The 22,707-nt window shown below is 42.7% G+C and overlaps 1 protein-coding gene across 16 annotated transcripts in view; it reads right to left on the bottom strand.

The window, feature by feature from the left end:
• Window positions 1-22,707, bottom strand: part of ANKRD26 (ankyrin repeat domain containing 26) — a 178,499-nt gene that overhangs the window by 28,462 nt on the left and 127,330 nt on the right. For 15 of the 16 annotated variants that reach the window (XM_024109004.3, XM_008172589.4, XM_065564544.1 and 12 more), the window contains 5 exons: window positions 20,794-20,906; window positions 20,191-20,332; window positions 16,497-16,787; window positions 14,349-14,584; window positions 2,505-2,751 (listed from right to left, as the gene is read on the bottom strand). In XM_024109004.3, the coding sequence (XP_023964772.2) occupies window positions 2,505-2,751; window positions 14,349-14,584; window positions 16,497-16,787; window positions 20,191-20,332; window positions 20,794-20,906 (1,029 nt within the window). Of the gene's footprint in view, window positions 1-2,504; window positions 2,752-14,348; window positions 14,585-16,496; window positions 16,788-20,190; window positions 20,333-20,793; window positions 20,907-22,707 lie in introns of those variants that run through there. The other variant, XR_010592041.1, reaches the window with a different exon arrangement.

Genomic DNA, 22,707 nt, shown 5'->3' with positions numbered 1-22,707 from the left:
CATCAGCAGGTGAGGAGGACATAGCTAGAGGTTGTGAGTGGTCAGAGGAGAGATCATCTCTACTGAGGTCTTGCTCTCCTTTCAGCAACTGATGATGTCTGAGAGTGGGTACTAGGACAGGCTCAATCTGCTGTGCAGGCAAGGATGGTCTTGGTCTGAAGACCACGGAGGAAGCTGGTTTCCTGACATAAGGGTTGATACTGCATGGAGACCAATAAAGCCAGTGTTGGTAGCAGTGTTGAGGAGGACACATGGGATGGGAGAGTACCAGCTTAGAAGTTCCCTTATCAATTCAGAATACTTGCGGGGGCCTCTCAGGGGGTTCCTTCCTCGATTGTATGTCCATGTCCCACTGGGTTATCTAAAGGAGGTATGGGTCACATTCAGATGAGGAAGGTCTGCTGTATTCCTTAGAGGAACTCAACTTTTCAGTCTCTTCCATCCATGGAGCACACTGGCCTGATCTGTGGATGGTACTGAGAGATCACCAGAGGCCCCGGTTTGGTTTATCCCTCTCTTGGCCTGTCCAATATCAGGGATTCCAAAATTGGTCCCACAGCTGTCAGCCAGCTCTGAGAAATGTCTCAATTTCAAGGAGGCCTGTGTTGGTACCAATGCATTTGTCAGTGCCATAGAAAGTGCTGGTGCCATCATTATGGTGCTGATGTATTCATCATCAGTTTTCTTGGTGCTGCTGCCATTGGTATGGACCTATCCAGTGCCAGAGAGGAGTCTGCCGTCTGAGTGGTATCAGAAGTGGCAAAGTGCTTACTGTGTGAAGTGACTGGCTTTGATGTACTTGGGTGAGGCTCAGCCTCAAGGGAATAGAGTGTCAGAGCCTCAGGTGAGGACTTGAGTCTTCTGACTGGGTAGGAAGATTTGTACATTCCTTGGTCCAAGTGCTCCCTATGGTCCCTCTCCTAGATCAATGCAGGAGAAGTGGGTATTCTGAGTGTTCTGTGAGCTTCGGATGACATCATAACTTGCTGGAGTGTGTGTGACTGACTGGATGGAGTAGGTCTCTCAGGTCACTTGCCAGGATCTGAAGATGCATGCATAGACGTCTCCAGGAGATGCAGCTTCAGGGTACTCAGAGATATTTGTGTACCAAGTATCACTTGGCTACATGTCCTTCTCTTATACCTAAGAGGCATCTTGAATGTCCATCACTGATGGACAATGCTGTCTTGCAGGACGGGCAAATCTTGAATCCTGGGGACTTGTCTTCAGCCATTCTGAGCCTGTGTATGTGGGATGAGGGGAGAAGTGTCTAGCTTTTACACAGAGAGGTTGGGGGTGTGTGTTTGCAAGAAATCTGATATTAAGTAAAAAACTTTTTTTTCCCCAATAGCGTTAACTAAGCTTATGTAAGCTACCAACTAAATATCTAGACAACAATAGCTCCAAATACTCTCTGTAAATGAAGAGAAGTGGACACCATAGGGTTCAATTTTGTAGCCACAAGCAGTAAGAAGGAATTGAGAGGTAGTTGAGGCTGCCCTACCCCTTTTATCCTCAGCTATGGTGGCTGCAAGGGCTCCCAGGCTGCAGGCATGGCCCAATAGACACTGCTACTGAAAAACAATCGAATCTTGCATGCATGGAATGCATGCACACTCAAAGTAGAATTTGTGTTGACAGTAACTTGAAGAACAATTAGTTTTACCTTTTAATTATTATTTATTATTCATATTCCAGTGGAAGAAGAAATCAGGCAATAATACAGTACATATATGGTATCATTTATCTTGCCATATTTTATTATACTACTCTTCAACCTGAGACAGCCCAAAGAGACTAAGATAAGGAGTTATTAAAAAGTAAATCTTTACTGTGCATGGCATAAATTCCTCACCATGGGATGTATACTAAATACAGACAACCCCATTGTACAGCATTCTTTTTTAACAGGGCCCAAGTGGCCAATATTCATGTGCCAAGTCACTTGCCACAGAGTGGAGCCCTATGAAGCATGTATATGGCATAAACATTAGGAAGGTAACAGAGGAATGCAAAAGTACCGTTAACTAATACTTGTTCTTCAGAATTTTTGTACACCTCTTTTTAATTAAAGCTAGCAAGTTTGACAACATCATGAGCTTTTTATCTGCACCCTTTCATAATACAAATGATCTTTCTATGTAAATACATAATATGCACCTGTGTTAGGAGTTTCCTGCAACCTAGGACAAATATTCTTAAGATTTTTTTCTTCTTCTTGTTAAATGTTAATTGTCAGATATTGTGTCTTGTGTGCATGCTTATTTGCAAACAGATCCATATGGCCCACTGAATGCAAGTACTATAGTCTCTCTTTTTCCTCTAAAATTATATATTTATTTATTTTCATGATTAATTATTGTGGTTTTTACACTATTGGGTTACAAGCATTGGGATATATATTTTGCATTTAAAATGAATGCTCATTAATAAAACTAAGCCAGATTATGGTTTTAACCTAAATTATATAAAAATAATTTAGAATGATATCGATAATTGCTCACCTTAGCCAGATAAGCTTCCACTCTGTTTTTTGAAGATAATGCATTTCCAGTTGGGTTTATGAAACTTCCTCCAAGACCAAGACTTCTATTTAGTGTTAAATTATTGCCAAGATTGCCAAGCTGAGTTGTATCCAGGACTGGACTTGCAGCAAGACTTCCATTTACAATGCTGTTAGCAATTAAAGATTTGCTCCTGTGGCGCTCATGAAGGAGTTTAGCATTGGCCTCTGCTATCCTTTCATTAGCTCTGTGAAAAATACAGATGTAGTTTTTACTCACACTTTCACAACTAAATGTTATCATCCAAATTTCAAGCTATTTTTATTATATTTCTATAACTGTAAATAATTAAGAATATTAGCAATGAAGAATTACTCAATTCCCTCTATCAGAGGGGTAGCCATGTTAGTCTGTATCCACAAAAACGAGGAGTACTTGTGGCACCTTAAAGACTAACAGATTTATTTGGGCATAAGCTTTAGTGGGTAAAAAACCCACTTCTTCAGATGCATGGAGTCCCACGAAAGCTTATGCCCAAATAAATCTGTTAGTCTTTAAGGTGCCACTGGACGCCTTGTTGTTTTTGTCAATTCCCTCTGGAGTTTTCTAAGAACCAAATCCTGAAAGATTCTGAGTGCCTCTTGGGAATGAAGGGGAGTTAGAGATGCTTAGCACTTCTCAGAATTTGACCTCAAGACAATTTATCTTAGATAGTTGTAAGTCCCGATTACTATAATCTTTAATGTATTTATATTATCTCACAACACCCTGTGAGAAAGGAAAGTAATATTATTTCCATATTACATAAGGGGGAACTGAGGCCCAGAGAGAGTAAGCAATTTGCCCAAGATTACAGAGGAAATCTTTGGCAGAGCTGTGAACTGAACCCATTCTCCCAAATCCTAGGCTAGTACCCTAATAACTGGACTGTCCTTCCTCTCAATGTAGTTCCAATCCTGACAAGTACTGTTATAATGGGAGCGGAACTGATCCTAAACGCATCACCAGATCAGGCCTTTTTTCTATGGAGTGAGGCTGATAGGGTAAGAAAAAAAGAGATTACTTACCCTGAGCAGTAACTGCAGTTCTTTGAGAGGTGTTCTCCTGTGGGTGCTCCACGTCAGATGTGCGTGCACCCCACGCATCTTTAATCTGAGATTTTCCATGAGCAGTGTGCATTTGGTCCATGCATGCACTGCTGATATCCTCATGCCCTGCAGCGAGGCTGCATGGGCAAAATGCCCTCAGTTTCTTCTTCACTGCTGCATCTCAGAAGGAAACTCCAAAGCAAAAGGGAAGGAGGGCGGGTAGTGGAGCACCCAAAGAGGGACACACTTAGAAGAACTACAGCTAATGCATAGGGTGAGTAACCTCTCTTTCTTCTTCAAGTAATGTCCCTATGGGTGTTCCACTTCAGATACTCCCGAGCCGTATCCCCATAAGGAGGAGGAAGCTTCAGAATTGAGTCGAGCACAGAGGAAAGAACTGCATTGCCAACTGCTACATCAGCTCTAGAGGCACTGACTAAGGCATAGTGCCTCGGGAAGGTATGTACCAAAGACCATGTAGCAGCTCTGCAGATCTCAGATACTGGGAAATTTTTAGGTAAAGCTATAGATATTGATTGTGACTTTGTTGAGAACCTTTAGATCTGTCTACAAACAAAATGAGCAATCTAGGAGATTTACAAAATGATTTAATCCTGTCTAGGTAGAAGGATAACACCCTCTTGACATCTTCAGTATGGAAGGCAGTCTCTAGATTGGAATTATGTGGTCTTGGAAAGAACACTGGCCTGTAAATGACCTGACTCACATGCAACTCAGAAGGCAGTTTAGGAAGAAATCTGGTGTGTGGTCGTAAGGTAACTTTGTCCTTGCAGAATACTGTGAAAGGAGGGTCTACCATGAAGGCCCCATCTCTCCGACTCTGTGGGCGGAGGTAATAGTCACTAAGAAGGCTGTTTTCATGGACAAATTCAGTAAGGAGCATGTGACCATCGGTTCAAAAGGAGATTTCATGAGACTTAAGAGACAAATTAAGGTCCCAAACTGGGGTGGGGATTTTCACTGGTGGAAAGGGATTACCCAGACTTTTCATGAACTTTATGGTTGTAGGGTGAACAAACAGTGAGAACCCCCCAATAATGGTATGGAAAGTGGTTAAGGCAGCCAATTGAACCTTGAGAGAACTAAGTGATAGTCCCATTTGCTTTAGTTGTAGCAGGTATACTAGAACAAGAGGATACAAGGCAGTTTTGGGGACAGGATTCTGGAATTCACACCAGTGACTAAATCTTCTCCACTTTTTGAAGGTATTTCTGGTAGAATCTTTCCTATTTTATCTATTGTACTTCTGCAACACAGACCAACTCTAACCCCACGAAACATCAACGAGCCACGCCTTCAGGTGGAGAATGCTCAGATTACAATGCAGCAGTTGACTGACCCTGGGAGAGAAGCAACAGAGGGTCCTGTGGCACCTTTGAGACTAACAGAAGTACTGGGAGCATAAGCTTTCGTGGGTAAGAACCTCACTTCTTCAGATGCAAGTAATGGAAATCTCCAGAGGCAGGTATAAATCAGTGTGGAGATAACGAGGTTAGTTCAATCAGGGAGGGTGAGGTGCTCTGCTAGCAGTTGAGGTGTGAACACCAAGGGAGGAGAAACTGTTTCTGTAGTTGGATAGCCATTCACAGTCTTTGTTTAATCCTGATCTGATGGTGTCAAATTTGCAAATGAACTGGAGCTCAGCAGTTTCTCTTTGGAGTCTGGTCCTGAAGTTTTTTTTGCTGTAAGATGGCTACCTTTACATCTGTTATTGTGTGGCCAGGGAGGTTGAAGTGTTCTCCTACAGGTTTTTGTATATTGCCATTCCTGATATCTGACTTGTGTCCATTTATCCTCTTGCGTAGTGACTGCCCAGTTTGGCCAATGTACATAGCAGAGGGGCATTGCTGGCATATGATGGCATATATAACATTGGTGGACGTGCAGGTGAATGAGCCAGTGATGTTGTAGCTGATCTGGTTAGGTCCTGTGATGGTGTTGCTGGTGTAGATATGTGGGCAGAGTGGGCATCGAGGTTTGTTGCATGGGTTGGTTCCTGAGTTAGAGTTGTTATGGTGCGGTGCGTGGTTGCTGGTGAGAATATGCTTAAGGTTGGCAGGTTGTCTGTGGGCGAGCACTGGCCTGCCTCCCAAGGTCTGTGAAAGTGAGGGATCATTGTCCAGGATGGGTTGTAGATCGCTGATGATGCGCTGGAGAGGTTTAAGCTGAGGACTGTAGGTGATGGCCAGTGGAGTTCTGTTGGTTTCTCTTCTGGGCCTGTCTTGTAGCAGGAGGCTTCTGGGTACACATCTGGCTCTGTTGATTTGTTTCTTTATTTCCTTGTGTGGGTATCGTAGTTTAGAGAATGCTTGGTGAAGATCTTGTAGGTGTTGGTCTCTGTCTGAGGGGTTGGAGCAGATGCGATTGTACCTCAGTGCTTGGCTGTAGACAATGGATCGTGTAGTGTGACCGGGGTGGAAGCTGGAGGCATGAAGGTAGGCGTAGCGGTCGGTGGGTTTTCGGTATAGGGTGGTGTTAATGTGGCCATAGCTTATTTGTAGGGTGGTGTCTAGGAAGTGGACCTCCCGTGTAGATTGGTCCAGGCTGAGGTTGATGGTGGGGTGGAAGCTGTTGAAAGCATGGTGGAATTCTTCCAGGGTCTCCTTCCCATGGGTCCAGATGATGAAGATGTCATCAATATAGCGTAGGTAGAGAAGGGGCATGAGTGGACGAGAGCTGAGGAAGCGTTGTTCCAGGTCAGCCATAAAAATGTTGGCATATTGTGGGGCCATGCGGGTGCCCATAGCGGTGCCACTGGTCTGGAGGTATATATTGTCACCAAATTTGAAATAATTGTGCGTGAGGATAAAGTCACAGAGCTCAGCAATAAGTTGTGCTGTGTCATCATCAGGGATACTGTTCCTGACAGCTTGTATTCCATCTGTATGTGGGATGTTTGTGTAGAGAGCCTCTACATCCATGGTGGCTAGGATGGTGTTTTCTGGGAGGTCACCAATGCAGTGTAGTTTTCTCAGGAAATCTGTGATGTCACGGAGATAGCTGGGAGTGCTGGTGGCGTAGGGTCTGAGTAGGGAGTCCACATATCCAGACAGTCCTTCAGTGAGAGTGCCAATGTCCGAGATGATGGGGCGTCCAGGATTTCCAGGTTTGTGGATCTTAGGTAGTAGATAGAATAACCCCGGTCGGGGCTCTAAGGGTATGTTGATTTGTTCCTGTGTTAGTGTAGGGAGTGTCCTGAGAAGATGGTGCAGTTTCTTAGTGTATTCCTCAGTGGGATCTGAGGAAAGTGGCCTGTAGAATTTGGTATTGGAGAGTTGTCTGGCAGCCTCCTTCTGGTAGTCAGACCTGTTCATGATGACAACAGCACCTCCTTTATCAGCCTCTTTGATGATAATGTCAGGGTGGTTTCTGAGGCTGTGGATGGCATTGCGTTCTGCACGACTTAGGTTATGAGGCAAGCGATGTTGTTTTTCCACAATTTCTGCCTGTGCACGTCGGTGGAAGCATTCTATGTATAGGTCCAGACTGTCATTTCGACCCTCAGGAGGAGTCCATGTGGAGTTCTTCTTCCTGTGTTGTTGGTGGGAGGGTATCTGTGTATCAGTGCGCTGTTCAGTGTCATCATGAAACTATTATTTGAGTCGGAGGCGGTGAAAGTAGGCTTCCAGATCACCACAGAACTGTATCATGTTCGTGGGGGTGCTGGGGCAAAAGGAGAGTCCCCGAGATAGGACAGACTCTTCTGCTGGGAGAGAAGTGATTAGAAGATTTATCACTGAACAAAGGGCTAGGCGAAACAGGTAGGAAACAGGCCTGCCTTGAATCATAGAATCATAGAATATCAGAGTTGGAAGGGACCTCAAGAGGTCATCTAGTCCAACCCCCTGCTCAAAGCAGGACCAATTCCCAGCTAAATCATCCCAGCCAGGGCTTTGTCAAGCCGGGCCTTAAAAACCTCCAAGGAAGGAGACTCCACCACCTCCCTAGGTAACGCATTCCAGTGTTTCACCACCCTCCTAGTGAAATAGTTTTTCCTGATATCCAACCTGGACCTCCCCCACCGCAACTTGAGACCATTGCTCCTTGTTCTGTCCTCTGCCACCACTGAGAACAGCCGAGCTCCATCCTCTTTGGAACTCCCCTTCAGGTAGTTGAAGGCTGCTATCAAATCCCCCCTCATTCTTCTCTTCTGGAGACTAAACAATCCCAGTTCTCTCAGCCTCTCCTCATAAGTCATGTGCTCCAGACCCCTAATCATTTTTGTTGCCCTCCGCTGGACTCTTTCCAATTTTTCCACATCCTTCTTGTAGTGTGGGGCCCAAAACTGGACACAGTATTCCAGATGAGGCCTCACCAATGTCGAATAAAGGGGAACGATCACGTTCCTCGATCTGTTGGCAATGCCCCTACTTATACAGCCCAAAATGCCGTTAGCCTTCTTGGCAACAAGAGCACACTGTTGACTCATATCCAGCTTCTCGTCCACTGTGACCCCTAGGTCCTTTTCAGCAGAACTGCTACCTAGCCATTCGGTCCCTAGTCTGTAGCAGTGCATGGGATTCTTCCGTCCTAAGTGCAGGACTCTGCACTTGTCCTTGTTGAACCTCATCAGGTTTTTTTCTGCCCAATCCTCTAATTTGTCTAGGTCCCTCTGTATCCGATCCCTACCCTCTAGTGTATCTACCACGCCTCCTAGTTTAGTGTCATCTGCAAACTTGCTGAGAGTGCAGTCCACACCATCCTCCAGGTCATTAATAAAGATATTAAACAAAACCGGCCCCAGGACCGACCCTTGGGGCACTCCACTTGAAACCGGCTGCCAACTAGACATGGAGCCATTGATCACTACCCGTTGAGCCCGACGATCTAGCCAGCTTTCTATCCACCTTACAGTCCATTCATCCAGCCCATACTTCTTTAACTTGGTGGCAAGAATACTGTGGGAGACAGTATCAAAAGCTTTGCTAAAGTCAAGAAATAACACATCCACTGCTTTCCCCTCATCCACAGAGCCAGTTATCTCATCATAGAAGGCAATTAGGTTAGTCAGGCACGACTTCCCCTTCGTGAATCCATGCTGACTGTTCCTGATCACTTTCCTTTCCTCTAAATGTTTCATAATTGATTCTTTGAGGACCTGCTCCATAATTTTTCCAGGGACTGAGGTGAGGCTGACTGGCCTGTAGTTCCCTGGATCCTCCTTCTTCCCTTTTTTAAAGATGGGCACTACATTAGCCTTTTTCCAGTCATCTGGGACCTCCCCCGATCGCCATGAGTTTTCAAAAATAATGGCTAATGGCTCTGCAATCTCACCCGCCAACTCCTTTAGCACCCTCGGATGCAGCGCATCCGGCCCCATGGACTTGTGCACGTCCAGTTTTTCTAAATAGTCCCGAACCACTTCTTTCTCCACAGAGGGCTGGTCACCTTCTCCCCATGCTGTACTGCCCAGTGCAGCAATCTGGGAGCTGACCTTGTGCGTGAAGACAGAGGCAAAAAAATCATTGAGTACATTAGCTTTTTCCACATCCTCGGTCACTAGGTTGCCTCCCTCATTCAGTAAGGGGCCCACACTCTCCTTGATTTTCTTCTTGTTGCTAACATACCTGAAGAAACCCTTCTTGTTACTCTTAACATCTCTTGCTAACTGCAATTCCAAGTGTGATTTGGCCTTCCTGATTTCACTCCTGCACGCCTGAGCAATATTTTTATACTCCTCCCTGGTCATTTGTCCAATCTTCCACTTCTTATAAGCCTCTTTTTTGCGTTTAAGATCAGCAAGGATTTCACTGTTTAGCCAAGCTGGTCGCCTGCCATATTTACTATTCTTTCTACACTATTCTTTCTTGATCGTGTTGGGGCTATTAGGATAACTCTGCTCTTGTCCTGTCTGATTTTGTTCACAACTTTGAGAATGAGAGGCATTGGGGGAAACACATAAAACAATTTCTTCATCCAAGTGAGGAGAAAGGTGTCCCCCAATAAATTGTGAACTAAGCCCCTCCTTGAATAGAATAGATAGCATTTTTTGTTCATAGCTGTGGCAAAGAGGTCCACTTCTGGAAATCCTGGAGTCTGAAATATGCTGACAAAAACCTGGGAATCCAACTCCCATTTGTAGTCTTGGGCAAAACACTTGCTGAGAGTGTCAGCTGTGACACTCATTATTGAAATTCTGTGCAATGTTTTATACAGCAGTTCCATAACCTTATTGCTTCAGCGCAGAGAGAAGGGGATCTCGCTCCTTCTTGACGATTGATATATAACATACAGGCCACACTGCCTATCATAACTTTGATAGACCTGTGTCTGATGAGAGGCAGAAAATGAAGACAGGCATTTCTGACCACTCTGAGCTCCAACAGGTTGATGGGGGGTAGATTCTTAGGGTGACCATCTGCACTGTAACCTTAGAGCACTGAGGTGCGCCCTTCTCCATCCTAACAGAGATGCATCTGGAGTTATGGTTACCATTGGTGTCAGTTGGAGGAAGGGGATCTGTACCCCTACATTGTGATGAACATTCCACCAGTCCAGGAAGTATCTGACTTATTGAGGAACTGACACCTGTTTGTCTAGGCTGTGTCTGTTTGGTAAGTAAACTGGTTTGAGCCACCACTGGAAACAGCAAAGGCACAATCTTGCATGTTCTGTCACAAAAGTGCAAGCTACCATGTGACCTAGAAGTTGAAGACTGTTTCTGACAGAAGTCTGGGGTTTCCTTTGAATATTTCTGACAAGTTTGATAGTGTTGTGGATCTGTCCAAGCGAAGGAAGGCTCTGGATGCCAAGGAATACAGGGATACACCTATAAATTGTATGTTCTGAACAGGAGTCAGTGTGGATTGTCCCACTTTCAATTGAAGACCCAAGTCCAAGAACAAAAAGTGTTCTGTTTGGCAGACAACATTTCTTGGTATGACCAAACCTTGAGAAACAAATCGTCAAGGCATGGGAATACGGTAATGGGAATACTGTGATCGCCTGACGAAACAGGTAGGCAGCCACCACTGACAGAACTTTTGATAACACTCTTGGAACCGATCAGGGCTCTGGAGAACTGCTGCCAAATAGCTGCCCAGGAATCTCAATATAGCCATTGAGGACCATAAGGGGGAGGTGGGTGGTATCGAGGGTTGCTCCCATCAGGAGTTATGAGGTCCCAGGACATCTTCTGTCTCTTTGAGAAAGGGGGTTTATATATGGGTATGTAGGAGAACTCTAAACAGAGATCGATGATAATGAAGAGAAGTCTCCATCATCATTCTCTTCCTCCTCTAATGGGGGAGCTCCAAGCAAAAAGGGAAGTGACTGTACTGGGGATATATAAAGGTATGGAGATTGAGAGGTTCTTGGTACCTAGAGATGTTCGGTACTTGCCAGCAATGGGGACTCTGGTTCAGCAGTCACTGATAAGTCCTTCAGATACCTAATGTATTGCAGCACTGAGTGGAGCTGCGGCACTGAGTGCTGTTGCAGCGCCAACAGACTGGAATGCTTGTCCCTGCAGCATGGTGATGATGTTTTTGAGTGATTCACAGGCAGTGCTGATGCAGACGGAGGCTTAGTCTTACATGATATTGAAAAGCTTGACATAGGTACCAGGAGAGGGATTAAGTCTGATGGTACCTATATTCTTCTGTGTTTTCTCTGATCATCTCCACTAGATGGTACTGGAGCCTTCTCAGAACCAGGTCTACTCTTCAAGCTGCTGGATTTTCCTGACTGGTACTGGAGGAGCCCTTCACCTTTATAGATTCATAGATTCATAGATTCTAGGACTGGAAGGGACCTCGAGAGGTCATCGAGTCCAGTCCCCTGCCCGCATGGCAGGACCAAATACTGTCTAGACCATCCCTAATAGACATTTATTTAACCTACTCTTAAATATCTCCAGAGATGGAGATTCCACAACCTCCCTAGGCAATTTATTCCAGTGTTTAACCACCCTGACAATTAGGAACTTTTTCCTAATGTCCAACCTAGACCTCCCTTGCTGCAGTTTAAATCCATTGCTTCTGGTTCTCTCCTTAGAGGCTAAGGTGAACAAGTTTTCTCCCTCATCCTTATGACACCCTTTTAGATACCTGAAAACTGCTATCATGTCCCCTCTCAGTCTTCTCTTTCCCAAACTAAACAAACCCAATTCTTTCAGCCTTCCTTCATAGGTCATGTTCTCAAGACCTTTAATCATTCTTGTTGCTCTTCTCTGGACCCTTTCCAATTTCTCCACATCTTTTTTAAAATGCGGCGCCCAGAACTGGACACAATACTCCAGCTGAGGCCTAACCAGAGCAGAGTAGAGCGGAAGAATGACTTCTCGTGTCTTGCTCACAACACACCTGTTAATACATCCCAGAATCATGTTTGCTTTTTTTGCAACAGCATCACACTGTTGACTCATATTTAGCTTGTGGTCCACTATAACCCCTAGATCCCTTTCTGCCGTACTCCTTCCTAGACAGTCTCTTCCCATTCTGTATGTGTGAAACTGATTGTTCCTTCCTAAGTGGAGCACTTTGCATTTGTCTTTATTAAACTTCATCCTGTTTAACTAAGACCATTTCTCCAATTTGTCCAGATCATTTTGAATTATGACCCTGTTCTCCAAAGCAGTTGCAATCCCTCCCAGTTTGGTATCATCCGCAAACTTAATAAGCGTACTTTCTATGCCAATATCTAAGTCATTGATGAAGATATTGAACAGAGCCGGTCCCAAAACAGACCCCTGCGGTACCCCACTCGTTACGCCTTTCCAGCAGGATTGGGAACCATTAATAACAACTCTCTGAGTACGGTTATCCAGCCAGTTATGCACCCACCTTATAGTAGCCCCATCTAAATTGTATTTGCCTAGTTTATCGATAAGAATATCATGCGAGACTGTATCAAATGCCTTACTAAAGTCTAGGTATACCACATCCACAGCTTCACCCTTATCCACAAGGCTCGTTATCCTATCAAAGAAAGCTATCAGATTGGTTTGACATGATTTGTTCTTCACAAATCCATGCTGGCTGTTCCCTATCACCTTACCACCTTCCAAGTGTTTGCAGATGATTTCCTTAATTACTTGCTCCATTATCTTCCCTGGCACAGAAGTTAAACTAACTGGTCTGTAGTTTCCTGGGTTGTTTTTATTTCCCTTTTTATAGATGGGCACTATATTTGCCCTTTTCCAGTCTTCTGGAATCTCTCCTGTCTCCCATGACTTTCCAAAGATAATAGCTAGAGGCTCAGATACCTCCTCTATTAGCTCCTTGAGTATTCTAGGATGCATTTCATCAGGCCCTGGTGACTTGCAGGCATCTAACTTTTCTAAGTGATTTTTAACTTGTTCTTTTTTTATTTTATCTGCTAAACCTACTCCCTTCCCATTAGCATTCACTATGTTAGGCATTCCTTCAGACTTCTCGGTGAAGACCGAAACAAAGAAGTCATTAAGCATCTCTGCCATTTCCAAGTTTCCTGTTACTGTTTCTCCCTCTTCACTAAGCAGTGGGCCTACCCTGTCTTTGGTCTTCCTCTTGCTTCTAATGTATTGATAAAAAGTCTTCTTGTTTCCTTTTATTCCCATAGCTAGTTTGAGCTCATTTTGTGCCTTTGCCTTTCTAATCTTGCCCCTGCATTCCTGTGTTGTTTGCCTATATTCATCCTTTGAATATGGTACCAAGCCTTGAGGATGAAGTCTCTGAGGCTGCTGACCTGGTTGAAGAGCGAGGCTTTTTGAGATGGATCTCTTCAGAGGGGAAATAGAGCTTCTCTTTTTAGGATCTTTAGAGGAGGTCTCTGAGGCTTTCCCCTTTTCAGGAGAGTGTTGCACGAAAGTCAAAGGGGCGCTAGAGGGACTGATGTACGAGGTGCAGGGGTTCTTCTAACTTGGCTCCGAAGTGGGGAGAAGGGAGCACTCTTTCATTAACAGTCACAGCTTGAGTTTCCGGTTCTTCTGTGCCCTGGATTTGAGGGCTAACTGGAAGTTACACTTCTGTGGACCATGCAACTCTCCCAGGCAGTGAAACCACTTAGAGTGTCCATCGCTGATCAGGATAGCTTCTGTCCATGTGAGGCAACATTTAAACCCTGGTGAACCGGGCAGGCCCCTCACAGACAGGATTTTCCCAAAGGAAATAAAACAATCTTTCAATAACCAGTAACTAACTACTGTAGTACTACTAACAAATAAACTCAACTAAATAAACTCAGTAGAATAAACTCAGCAAGAACCTGAGGCAGGCACAATGTAGACATGCTAAGCTCCACCTCAGGCTGAGGCAGTTGAGAAAGAACAGAGGGCAGTTTGCCTGCGTAGCCTCATATAGCCTGAGTGTGGAGTATGAGGATAGCAGCAGCGCATGTGCTAGCACAATGGACATTGCTGATGAAAATCTTTGATCAAAGACATGTGGGATGCAAGCGCACCTGAAGTGAAGCACCCATAGGAACACTACTCAAAGAACTGCAATTTCTCTTGCCTACTGTAAGTACAGGAGATTATTACAGACCAGCCAGAAGATATGCCTGTTAAAATCAAAAGAATTTTATAATATACTCTATAAAAATGAATGATATTTCTGCTACTTATAAAATGTTGACAGGAATTCATGTTACTCAGCCTTCCGGTTAGTTGTGAAAGTCTACTGCATCTACAGATACCTGCTCTTGGATTGATGCACATTATGGTGAGCAGGTCCAGGAGTGAGGCATTTTAGGAGGAAAGTTAATGAAGGAAAAATAATATTTTACCATTTGTTTTAAAATAAAGGTTTTGACTTACCTATCCAGTTTACTTGCTAGCGATTTTCTAATTTTTAATTCTTCCAAATAAAGATCTTTGTATCTTTCCAGTTCTGTCTGCGTAGATTGTTTTTGAAAGACACTGTCTTCTTGTGTGTTTTTTATTCTAGCCAGTTCAGATTCTAGATCTCTAATTCTGTGCTCCAGTTGGTTTCTCAGTGAAGCATTATTAGTAGTTCTTATTTGTTCTAATGTCTCTTGGGAGGCTGCCTGCGTCTAAAGCAAATAATACAATGTTAATAAATTGGAAGAAAGAGGTATTTTTTCCCAGCAGTTAATCATATTCAATGTAAGTACACTATCTTATTCAGATAGGGAACTACTCTTCCTTAGTGCCATCAACCATACAGGGAGACATTTGAAGTCACTATGCAATAGAAAGATTTCAGCTTAGAAAGAAACTGTCCCTTATTAAGGATCTATTACATTAAAGTTAGCAGTACACAACTTTCAGTCTTATAGGACAACAGTCTAATTGAAACTGATCCCCCTGCTGGAGCCAGAATCCCATGTGATCTATACACAGGTAGATAATACTTCCAGCATTGAAATAATAAATGTGGAGTCAAAAAGAGGAGGTTACTTTGTAACTTTTGTTCTCTCAACATACTGTGTTCAGAACCACACTGTAGCAGTTAACATGCCTGGTCACTGACCATGGAACCATCAGTAATAATAGCTCGGAGGGGTGGGGGGAAGGGAAGGGGTGGCGTAGGTGAGGTAGACATATATCTTTTGAGCCCAACAATCTACTGGCCAAGGATATAAAAAATCCATCCCCTTCGTCTTCCCTCAGTTCTTCTCTATCTACAGAAGCTCATGAACTGAACTCCAAAGAAGAGGGGAGGAGGGAAAATCAGTGTAGCTCTGCAAAATAAATACAAAGAACAAAAGCTACTTTGGTCAGTGTGATAGGATACTATCCCTCTAAGGCCTTGGCTACACTTGCGAGTTACAGCGCTGTAAAACCTCCCCCAGCGCTGTAACTCACTCCCCGTCCACACTGGCAGGGCACTTGCAGCGCTGTATCTCCCTGGGGTACACTGCTGCAGGTACTCCACCTCCCCGAGAAGCTTAAGAGATACAATGGAGTGGCTACAACTCTCCCCTGTGAGTGTGTACCAGGAATCAACCTGCAGCGCTGTACTGATCACCTTGTCAAGTGGCCAATCCTCTCCAATGTTGTGACCGGCTGCAGGAATGCAGAAGTGCCGGTTTCAAAGCTCGTACCACAGAGAAAAAGCAAACAGTTTGCTGTTTGCTTTGAGTGAGTGAATAAATGAGCAGGGGGCCGGGAGTTCGGAACTTGCAAAATAGAGTGCTGACACGCTCCAAAAAGCACTCTCTCTCCCCCCACACTCCCTGTCACACTCCACGCCCCCACCCCCCGTTTTGAAAAGCACGTGCAGCCACATGAATGCTGGGATAGCTGCCCATAATGCACCGCTCCCAACACAGCTGCAAATGTTGCAAGTGTGGCCACGCCACTGCGCTGTCAGCTGTCAGTGTGGACAGACTGCAGCGCTTTCCCTACTCAGCTGTACGAAGACAGGTTTACCTCACAGCGCTGTACAGCTGCAAGTGTAGCCAAGGCCTAAGAGTAAGGCAAGCTGAGCATCCCCTCCAGGGTAAAAATTGAGTCATGAGGGAAAATCAGTCTGGGGTAGGCTTTGGGATAGAATGACCCACAGGCACTACTGTAAGGGATTGTACTCAATTTTACTTCTCTTTGTATTTTTTTCTTCCTTCTCTTGTATCTCTAGTTCCCTAACTACCAAACTGAAAACATACGGAAATACTATATACACCTCTACCTCGATATAACGCTGTTCTCGGGAGCCAAAACATCTTACCGCGTTATAGGTGAAACCGCATTATATTGAACTTGCTTTGATCCACTGGAGTGCGCAGCCCCGCCCCCCTGGAGCACTGCTTTACCGCGTTATATCCGAATTCGTGTTATATCGGGTCACGTTATATCGAGGTAAAGGTGTATTTAGCTTTTATGATAAAAACAAAGCACCTAAAATAAAACACTTAAAATATAAATTTCAACTTGGACATGAATATGGAATATAAAGCTTAAAGTGCCAATATACAGCATATAGTAAGTAGCAAATATATTAACCTGCAAAAATAGATTGACTTCTTCTAGTTTTTGTCTTATTTCTTGTCTAGCTCGTTCTTCAATCTCTCTTTTATACTGTTCTATTTGACTGTGGTCCATCATATTAGTTTCTACTTGATGTTTGAGATTAGCTACTTCTCCTTCCAGCTGCCATTTGCTCTTCTCCAGCTTTTCATGATTCTTATGCAGTATCTTCATAGAAGACAACTGTTCTCGCAGATCACGATTTGTAGACTCTAACTGTGTAGATTTTTTTGACTCTATATCCAGCTTTTTGGACAGTTCATCTGTCTGTACACATTGAAAAAGTTTAAACTCAATTATCAAACAGGAGTTCAAAATTTCTCTAAATTCAATGAAAGTCAGTGAAAAAAAATCAAGATAATTTTACAAGTTCGTAATTTTGCATTTAAAATGAATATAAATCATTTAAAACTTAGTAAAAGCAGATCTTTTAAATTATTTTTCATAGAACAGCTTAAGTCCTCTTCTTTCTCAACCTGTATATAGTAGTTTGCAGAAATACTTTAAAAAATAAAATCATTTAGGCCCCAAACCTACAATCATTTTACCCATGCATGGGACTATTCATATGCTCTAAAGTAAACAGGAGCATAAGAAATGGGGCCTTGTTATGTATCAAAAATGCTATGCAACCATTTAAAACTTGTAAAATTGGATTGTAGGAAGTCTTTTATGCTAGCAGAGAAATAATATGCTTATGGTAAATCAAAAGGTAGTTTGCATCTAAGAATTTAAAAGACAATGTGAGATCTTGCAGTACGATCTGAAACCTGAATAAAACTCGCTGGAAAAAAACAGTTAATCTTTTCTGTCATTACAGCATATTTTATGGTTTCCTTGTCCTTTTTAACATAAAAAAGGAAAATAAATACTGTGTAAAAATATGTAGACAGTATCAAACAGACCTTCTTATTCCAACTGTACTGATATGTATAAACATAACTGCATGGAAGGGAATATATAAAAATCCCCTTCCTTGATGTTCAAATATAATTTTTACATTTTAACTGCAACAAAGTCATACAAATACTACTAATTTTTTTATAAAAATGCCCTGATGTGAAGGCACTCAAAGCACTAAATACATAATAAAAAAGTTACTTAATTTCTAAAACATAGTGCACTAGCAACAAAGCTACACTCATAAAATAAGGGGAACAGACTGTAATAAGTTTGGCCCTACGTAGGAAGGGTGGAAATGTTTCTAAATATAAGCCAGATAGGAATAATAAAAGCTACTTCTAGGACACACTTTCAGGTGTTTAAGAATAGGGCAAGATGGGCTGAGACAGCTGTTAAGGGGAAATAAGTTCCACTCCCTACAGGCCCACCTCATTGCCTGTTGACCTAAAATATGATGGTGGAATCCCTAAAATGCAGGTGACATCAGAGCCTTAACATGTGATAAGACTCAAGAAGATGGTCTGGAACAAAGCCAAGTATATTAAATGTCAAAAAACTACGTTAATGAAGGTTACTTGGGGCATGTCGTCCCCATGCAGAATACTGAGTTGAGCAAAACTCAAAACTTCTGAAAAACAGGAAATGCAGTTAAGGTTGTCCATGCAACCTTAACTTTGCTCTCTTTCAGAAATGCCCCAATATGCCCTGTTAACACACATACCTTTACTTTAACACTCCCCAGTTGCTGAAATGTACAAGCGCTTCACTTCCTTTTACAACTCATTCACTCTCACCAACAGAATTCCATCTAACACTATAGATGGGGGGGAAGGTTGCCCACATCACCTTTGCTCTGTTCCCCTGGAGATGGCAGCAACCAATGGGAACTATTTGCATGCAGACAGTGTTAGGCTTACCTAGGGCATTTATTACAAAGGACATTGTCAGCAGGCAGGGGCAATGTGAGAGGATTCTAATGCTTTAATTATGTTTAAGTGAAAGTGAGGGTTGAGATGATATCATGTGAGTAAGCAGAAGGGAGTTGTAAAAGGCTGTGAAATAGGCTATGTCTACACTATGGACCTTACAGCTGTAGTGGTGTGTTTATGGGACACATTGGGCATTGCTGAATGAGGGCAGAGAAATGTTGCATGGGCTTAACTGTGCATTTCCTGGTTTTCAGAAGTTTGAGTTTTGCTCAACTCAACATTCTGAAAGGGGACAACATACCACCAGGAAAAGATACATTGTTGATAGGAGTTAGTAGTCATGTAAACAGTTGTTCATATCCCATCCTGCAGTTTGCATACTGACTCAAATCAGCATGTGTCAGCAATCCCTATACTGTGGTGTACTCCACACTTTGCCACAAACTTCTCCAACCTTGTGGATGAGGAATCACGGAGAATCTACATGTTGGCACCCTGGGAGAACACATATTTCTCTTCCCTTAGAGGTCAAGTCACCTGTGCTGTCAGTTCTGTATTTCTGCACTATGTGTTTTAGGAAACACCACATTAATCTACTCCAAGATCAGGAAGTAGTCCTTTTCCCTCACCTCCCCAGAGACTAGTAAAATCTGTAAACAACCAATGCAAGGCTTGCCTATCATCCATCCTCACTGCCCACCACTCCTGTAACTTCAACCCCTCTTCTTGTCCCTGTTCTTCTTGCCAATCCACAAGTCCTCTGTCGTCGACTCCTCCCCACCCAAAACAACAAATATTTTGCTTAAATCAGCTACTGACTATTCTGCTGTGTTCACAGTAAACCTCCCCATAAAATACGAACACATGATATTATAACAGACAACTTGCAGCAAGCAGCATGAGTTATTAGATCTTTATTGCACTGGTGTACAAAGATTAGGACTAGAAACAAGTGGAGGGCTGTTCACTGGTGCAATGGCATCAGCACATTCCCTCAAACTATCCAGACAAGCATAAAATGGTTGCATAGAAACCCTCTCACGGTTTCTTCTTTACTGGGACATGTACATTGTAATCCTTCCAGATTGCACAACTACGCAATTGAAGAAATGAACACTTTCTTAAATTCCCTAAAGACCTAGTGGATGCCGTCCACTATCGTAGATAATAACTGATCAATTGAGAACATTTTGAGCTGCATCACAGCAGTAGTTTTATCTCTGGCTCTGCGCAAAAAACCTGACCTAGTAACTTTTTCAAAAACTGCTATCTTTTTCAGAACTTGTATCTCTGGACCTACGGTCTCAAATGATCCCAAATGTGGTCACTAACCCTACAATGTATTCCTGCAAAGCAATGCGAATTTCAAGAAAATCTGTGCAAACATGCAGATTTTAGAGCACTGTGAAATGTAATCCTTTAAGAAGGAAGGATAGAGGGATGATGGAGGGAAAGGGCCTCTCTACACATCCTCCTTTAGCACGGGAGTCTCTAAAAGATCTGAGGCATCCCATTCATCTCAATGTGTTCTTTTGAGTAGAATCAGAACATCCTATTGAGATGAATACAACCTGAAACAATAACTCTGAGATGTGTGAACTAGTCCATTTATGTCAGGGGTGTTCCCATCCCTCTCCTGAGTGCTTTTTAGAGCTTGTGAGATGCATGAGGATCTCATGAGGCTCTTCGGGTGAGGAGCTGATTGTTATTTCTTTACAATCTTTAACGAGAATAAAAACAACAAAAATCCCACTCAAAATGTAGCCACCACATTTATAGCAATTCTGAGAGGAATATACGAAGAATGAATGATGTGAGTTTCAAATATTAGAACCTACCTTTGTCCTTAATCTACTAACTTCATTGTCCATTTCAGAATATCTGTTCTTCAGTTCTCCCTGGAAACTAAACTGGGACACACACTCTCCATTCTCATATTCCTTTAGTTTCTTCTTAGCTGTTTTTAGAAGTTTCTTCATTCTGCATAGTAAATACAGTAGAAAGACAAACAGACTTGTTTATGTATTTTTAGAAACCATAGCCAAGCCCCTCAAACCCATTTTTAACGTATTTGATAGACAAATCTGAGGAATCATCCTCTCAGTCTCAGAAATCATTTTTAGGACAAACTTCTGGCTGCCCCTATGAGGATGTCTGTAGGTGTAGGTCCTTTTATCTCCTTCCCTGCCCACACAAGGACCCTTTTTCTCCTTCCCTGCCTGAAGAGTTGCATGGCAGCCTGGCTTACCATACCTGCCTACTGCACTTTGCAACAGGTGCTCAATTACAAAAGTGAACAATACTAAAAGTTTGGCATTATACAAGCAATTTATGAGGTCAGTTGTGCAATCATTTTTCAGTTAAGGTTTAATTTTCTAAACAGAACAAAGTCACGTTTTAGTTTACTTGATATTTTCTTGAAAGTGCTGAAAAAACTGTACCCATTACATTCTTTTTGCAATTCACTGTTTCTCTTCATTTCTTGATCCAGCCGGACGTCCACTGATCGTTTTAACTCTACTAGCTTCTTCACTTTTTTCCTTTCACTCTCAAACTTTCAAAATGAAAAACAAACAAAAAACAAACATATACACGTTACTACATATAGTATTAATAGAAGTCTTCATTTGCTATATATGATACATACTGGAAGCAGACCTTCACATTCCTTATAGAGAAGCTAGAATACATCTTTGTTTTAAAATTTTGATGTTTCAATATAAAATTCTATTAAACATACATTCATGGCCAATTAGGAAGCAGATACAACTGATGTTAAGTCTTGTTAACCTTATTAATTCACTGTTCATTATTATTAAATATTATTTATTTCAGTGTTGCTCACATTGTGATAGATGCTGTCCATGTACATATAAAGACACTCTTTGCATCGCCAATTATCTCATATTGAAACTCTACGGTTGTCATTAGCTGCTGTTCTTCCAGATGTAGAAAGTATATTTCATCTCCTTATCTAAAAATTAGATTTTGTCTTGCATCCCTCCAGTACGGACTGAAATGAATAGGCTACTTTCTTCTCTGTTCTCACTCAGGAAATGGGATCAAATTACCACAATGGAATTTTGGCACCTCCTACAGTAGCAAGAGATAAAGACTCTCAGCCCCAAAACTTGATTATAGAGTGGGCTTTCCAGAGTAGGGAAGATCTTCATAGAAATACGTATTTCAGGAAATATATGGGGAAAAGTTGCCATTTTATGTTTAACTTTGCCACATCAGAGACTAATGGGTTTCATCTAACAGTAACCCAGTAGACTCAGAGAAGGCACTATCATGTGACTGAAACATGTGTTTTCTGGGATTACCACACTAAAATCTTCAAAATGGTGATGCCTAGTGGACAAGTGTGGACTGAGCACTGTGTTGCTTTCTGGAAGATCTCTAGCACCACAGCAGACTCCTGTTTGGATCAAGAAGCTACTATGACTCTCACTAAACATCCTTTGACCCTGCAAAAGACTTAAGCAATATAAGTTCATAGTCACTTAGCTGGAGTGGAACAAGAAATTGGCTGCCCTCTCCAGGAATTTACCCATACTTGTGGGCTCAGTTTAGCATTTGTTACATTAATCTCACTCATGGATGACATTTTCAGGGTCCTGGTGGGAGACATCTATTGGGGGAGGTCATGATCATGTAGATGGTGTCTTAGGTAACATGGGTCAATCCCATGGAGGCTTTTGAAGATGAGGGCTGAAATTTTAAATTTGTCCCCAGTATTTAACAATGAGTTAGTGAGAAGGGAGAATTATGGTGATGTACTCTTGGAGGCCTGTGGCTCTGTAAGCAGGCTGTTATGTTCTGAACTAATCAATATTTTTTTTTAAATAATTTCATTCCTAGTTAAGTACAGTCCAGTAACCAAGCCTGGAGAGCATAAATGATTAGTCTGAATGTAATGGGTTTTGTCCAGCAGTAGGTGGGAAAAGGATTTTTTTTGGTAAAAAAATAAAATAAAATAAAAATTGTTGTGGCTAATGAGGTATCCAGCGCAATGAGGAGACCAGGTGAACATGTACACCATTTCCATGATCTGAGGGGAGACACCCTCAAAGAAGCATGATGTCATGGAGATGGCAAGTTCTTGAAAGTTTCTGTCCCCCTCTGATATCAGCCCCATCTCTGTCCTTCTGGATTCAGTTTCAGTCAGCTGCTACTCTTCATCCATCCATCCCAGAGCTGGAAAGCTGTGCTGCTTGAATCTGATGTGGTACTTGTGACTTTCCTGATGGATGGAGGAAGGGAAAGCTTGACGTTGAACTACAGGTCACTTTTGTTTTCTTGGCATTCATGTGATTAGCCTAATATGGTTTCCATCATGAGGCAGCAGGCCC

The sequence above is a fragment of the Chrysemys picta genome, chromosome 1 (assembly GCF_011386835.1).
Source record: "Chrysemys picta bellii isolate R12L10 chromosome 1, ASM1138683v2, whole genome shotgun sequence".
Taxonomy (NCBI): domain Eukaryota; kingdom Metazoa; phylum Chordata; order Testudines; family Emydidae; genus Chrysemys; species Chrysemys picta.
This window is presented reverse-complemented; position numbering and strand designations above follow the sequence as displayed.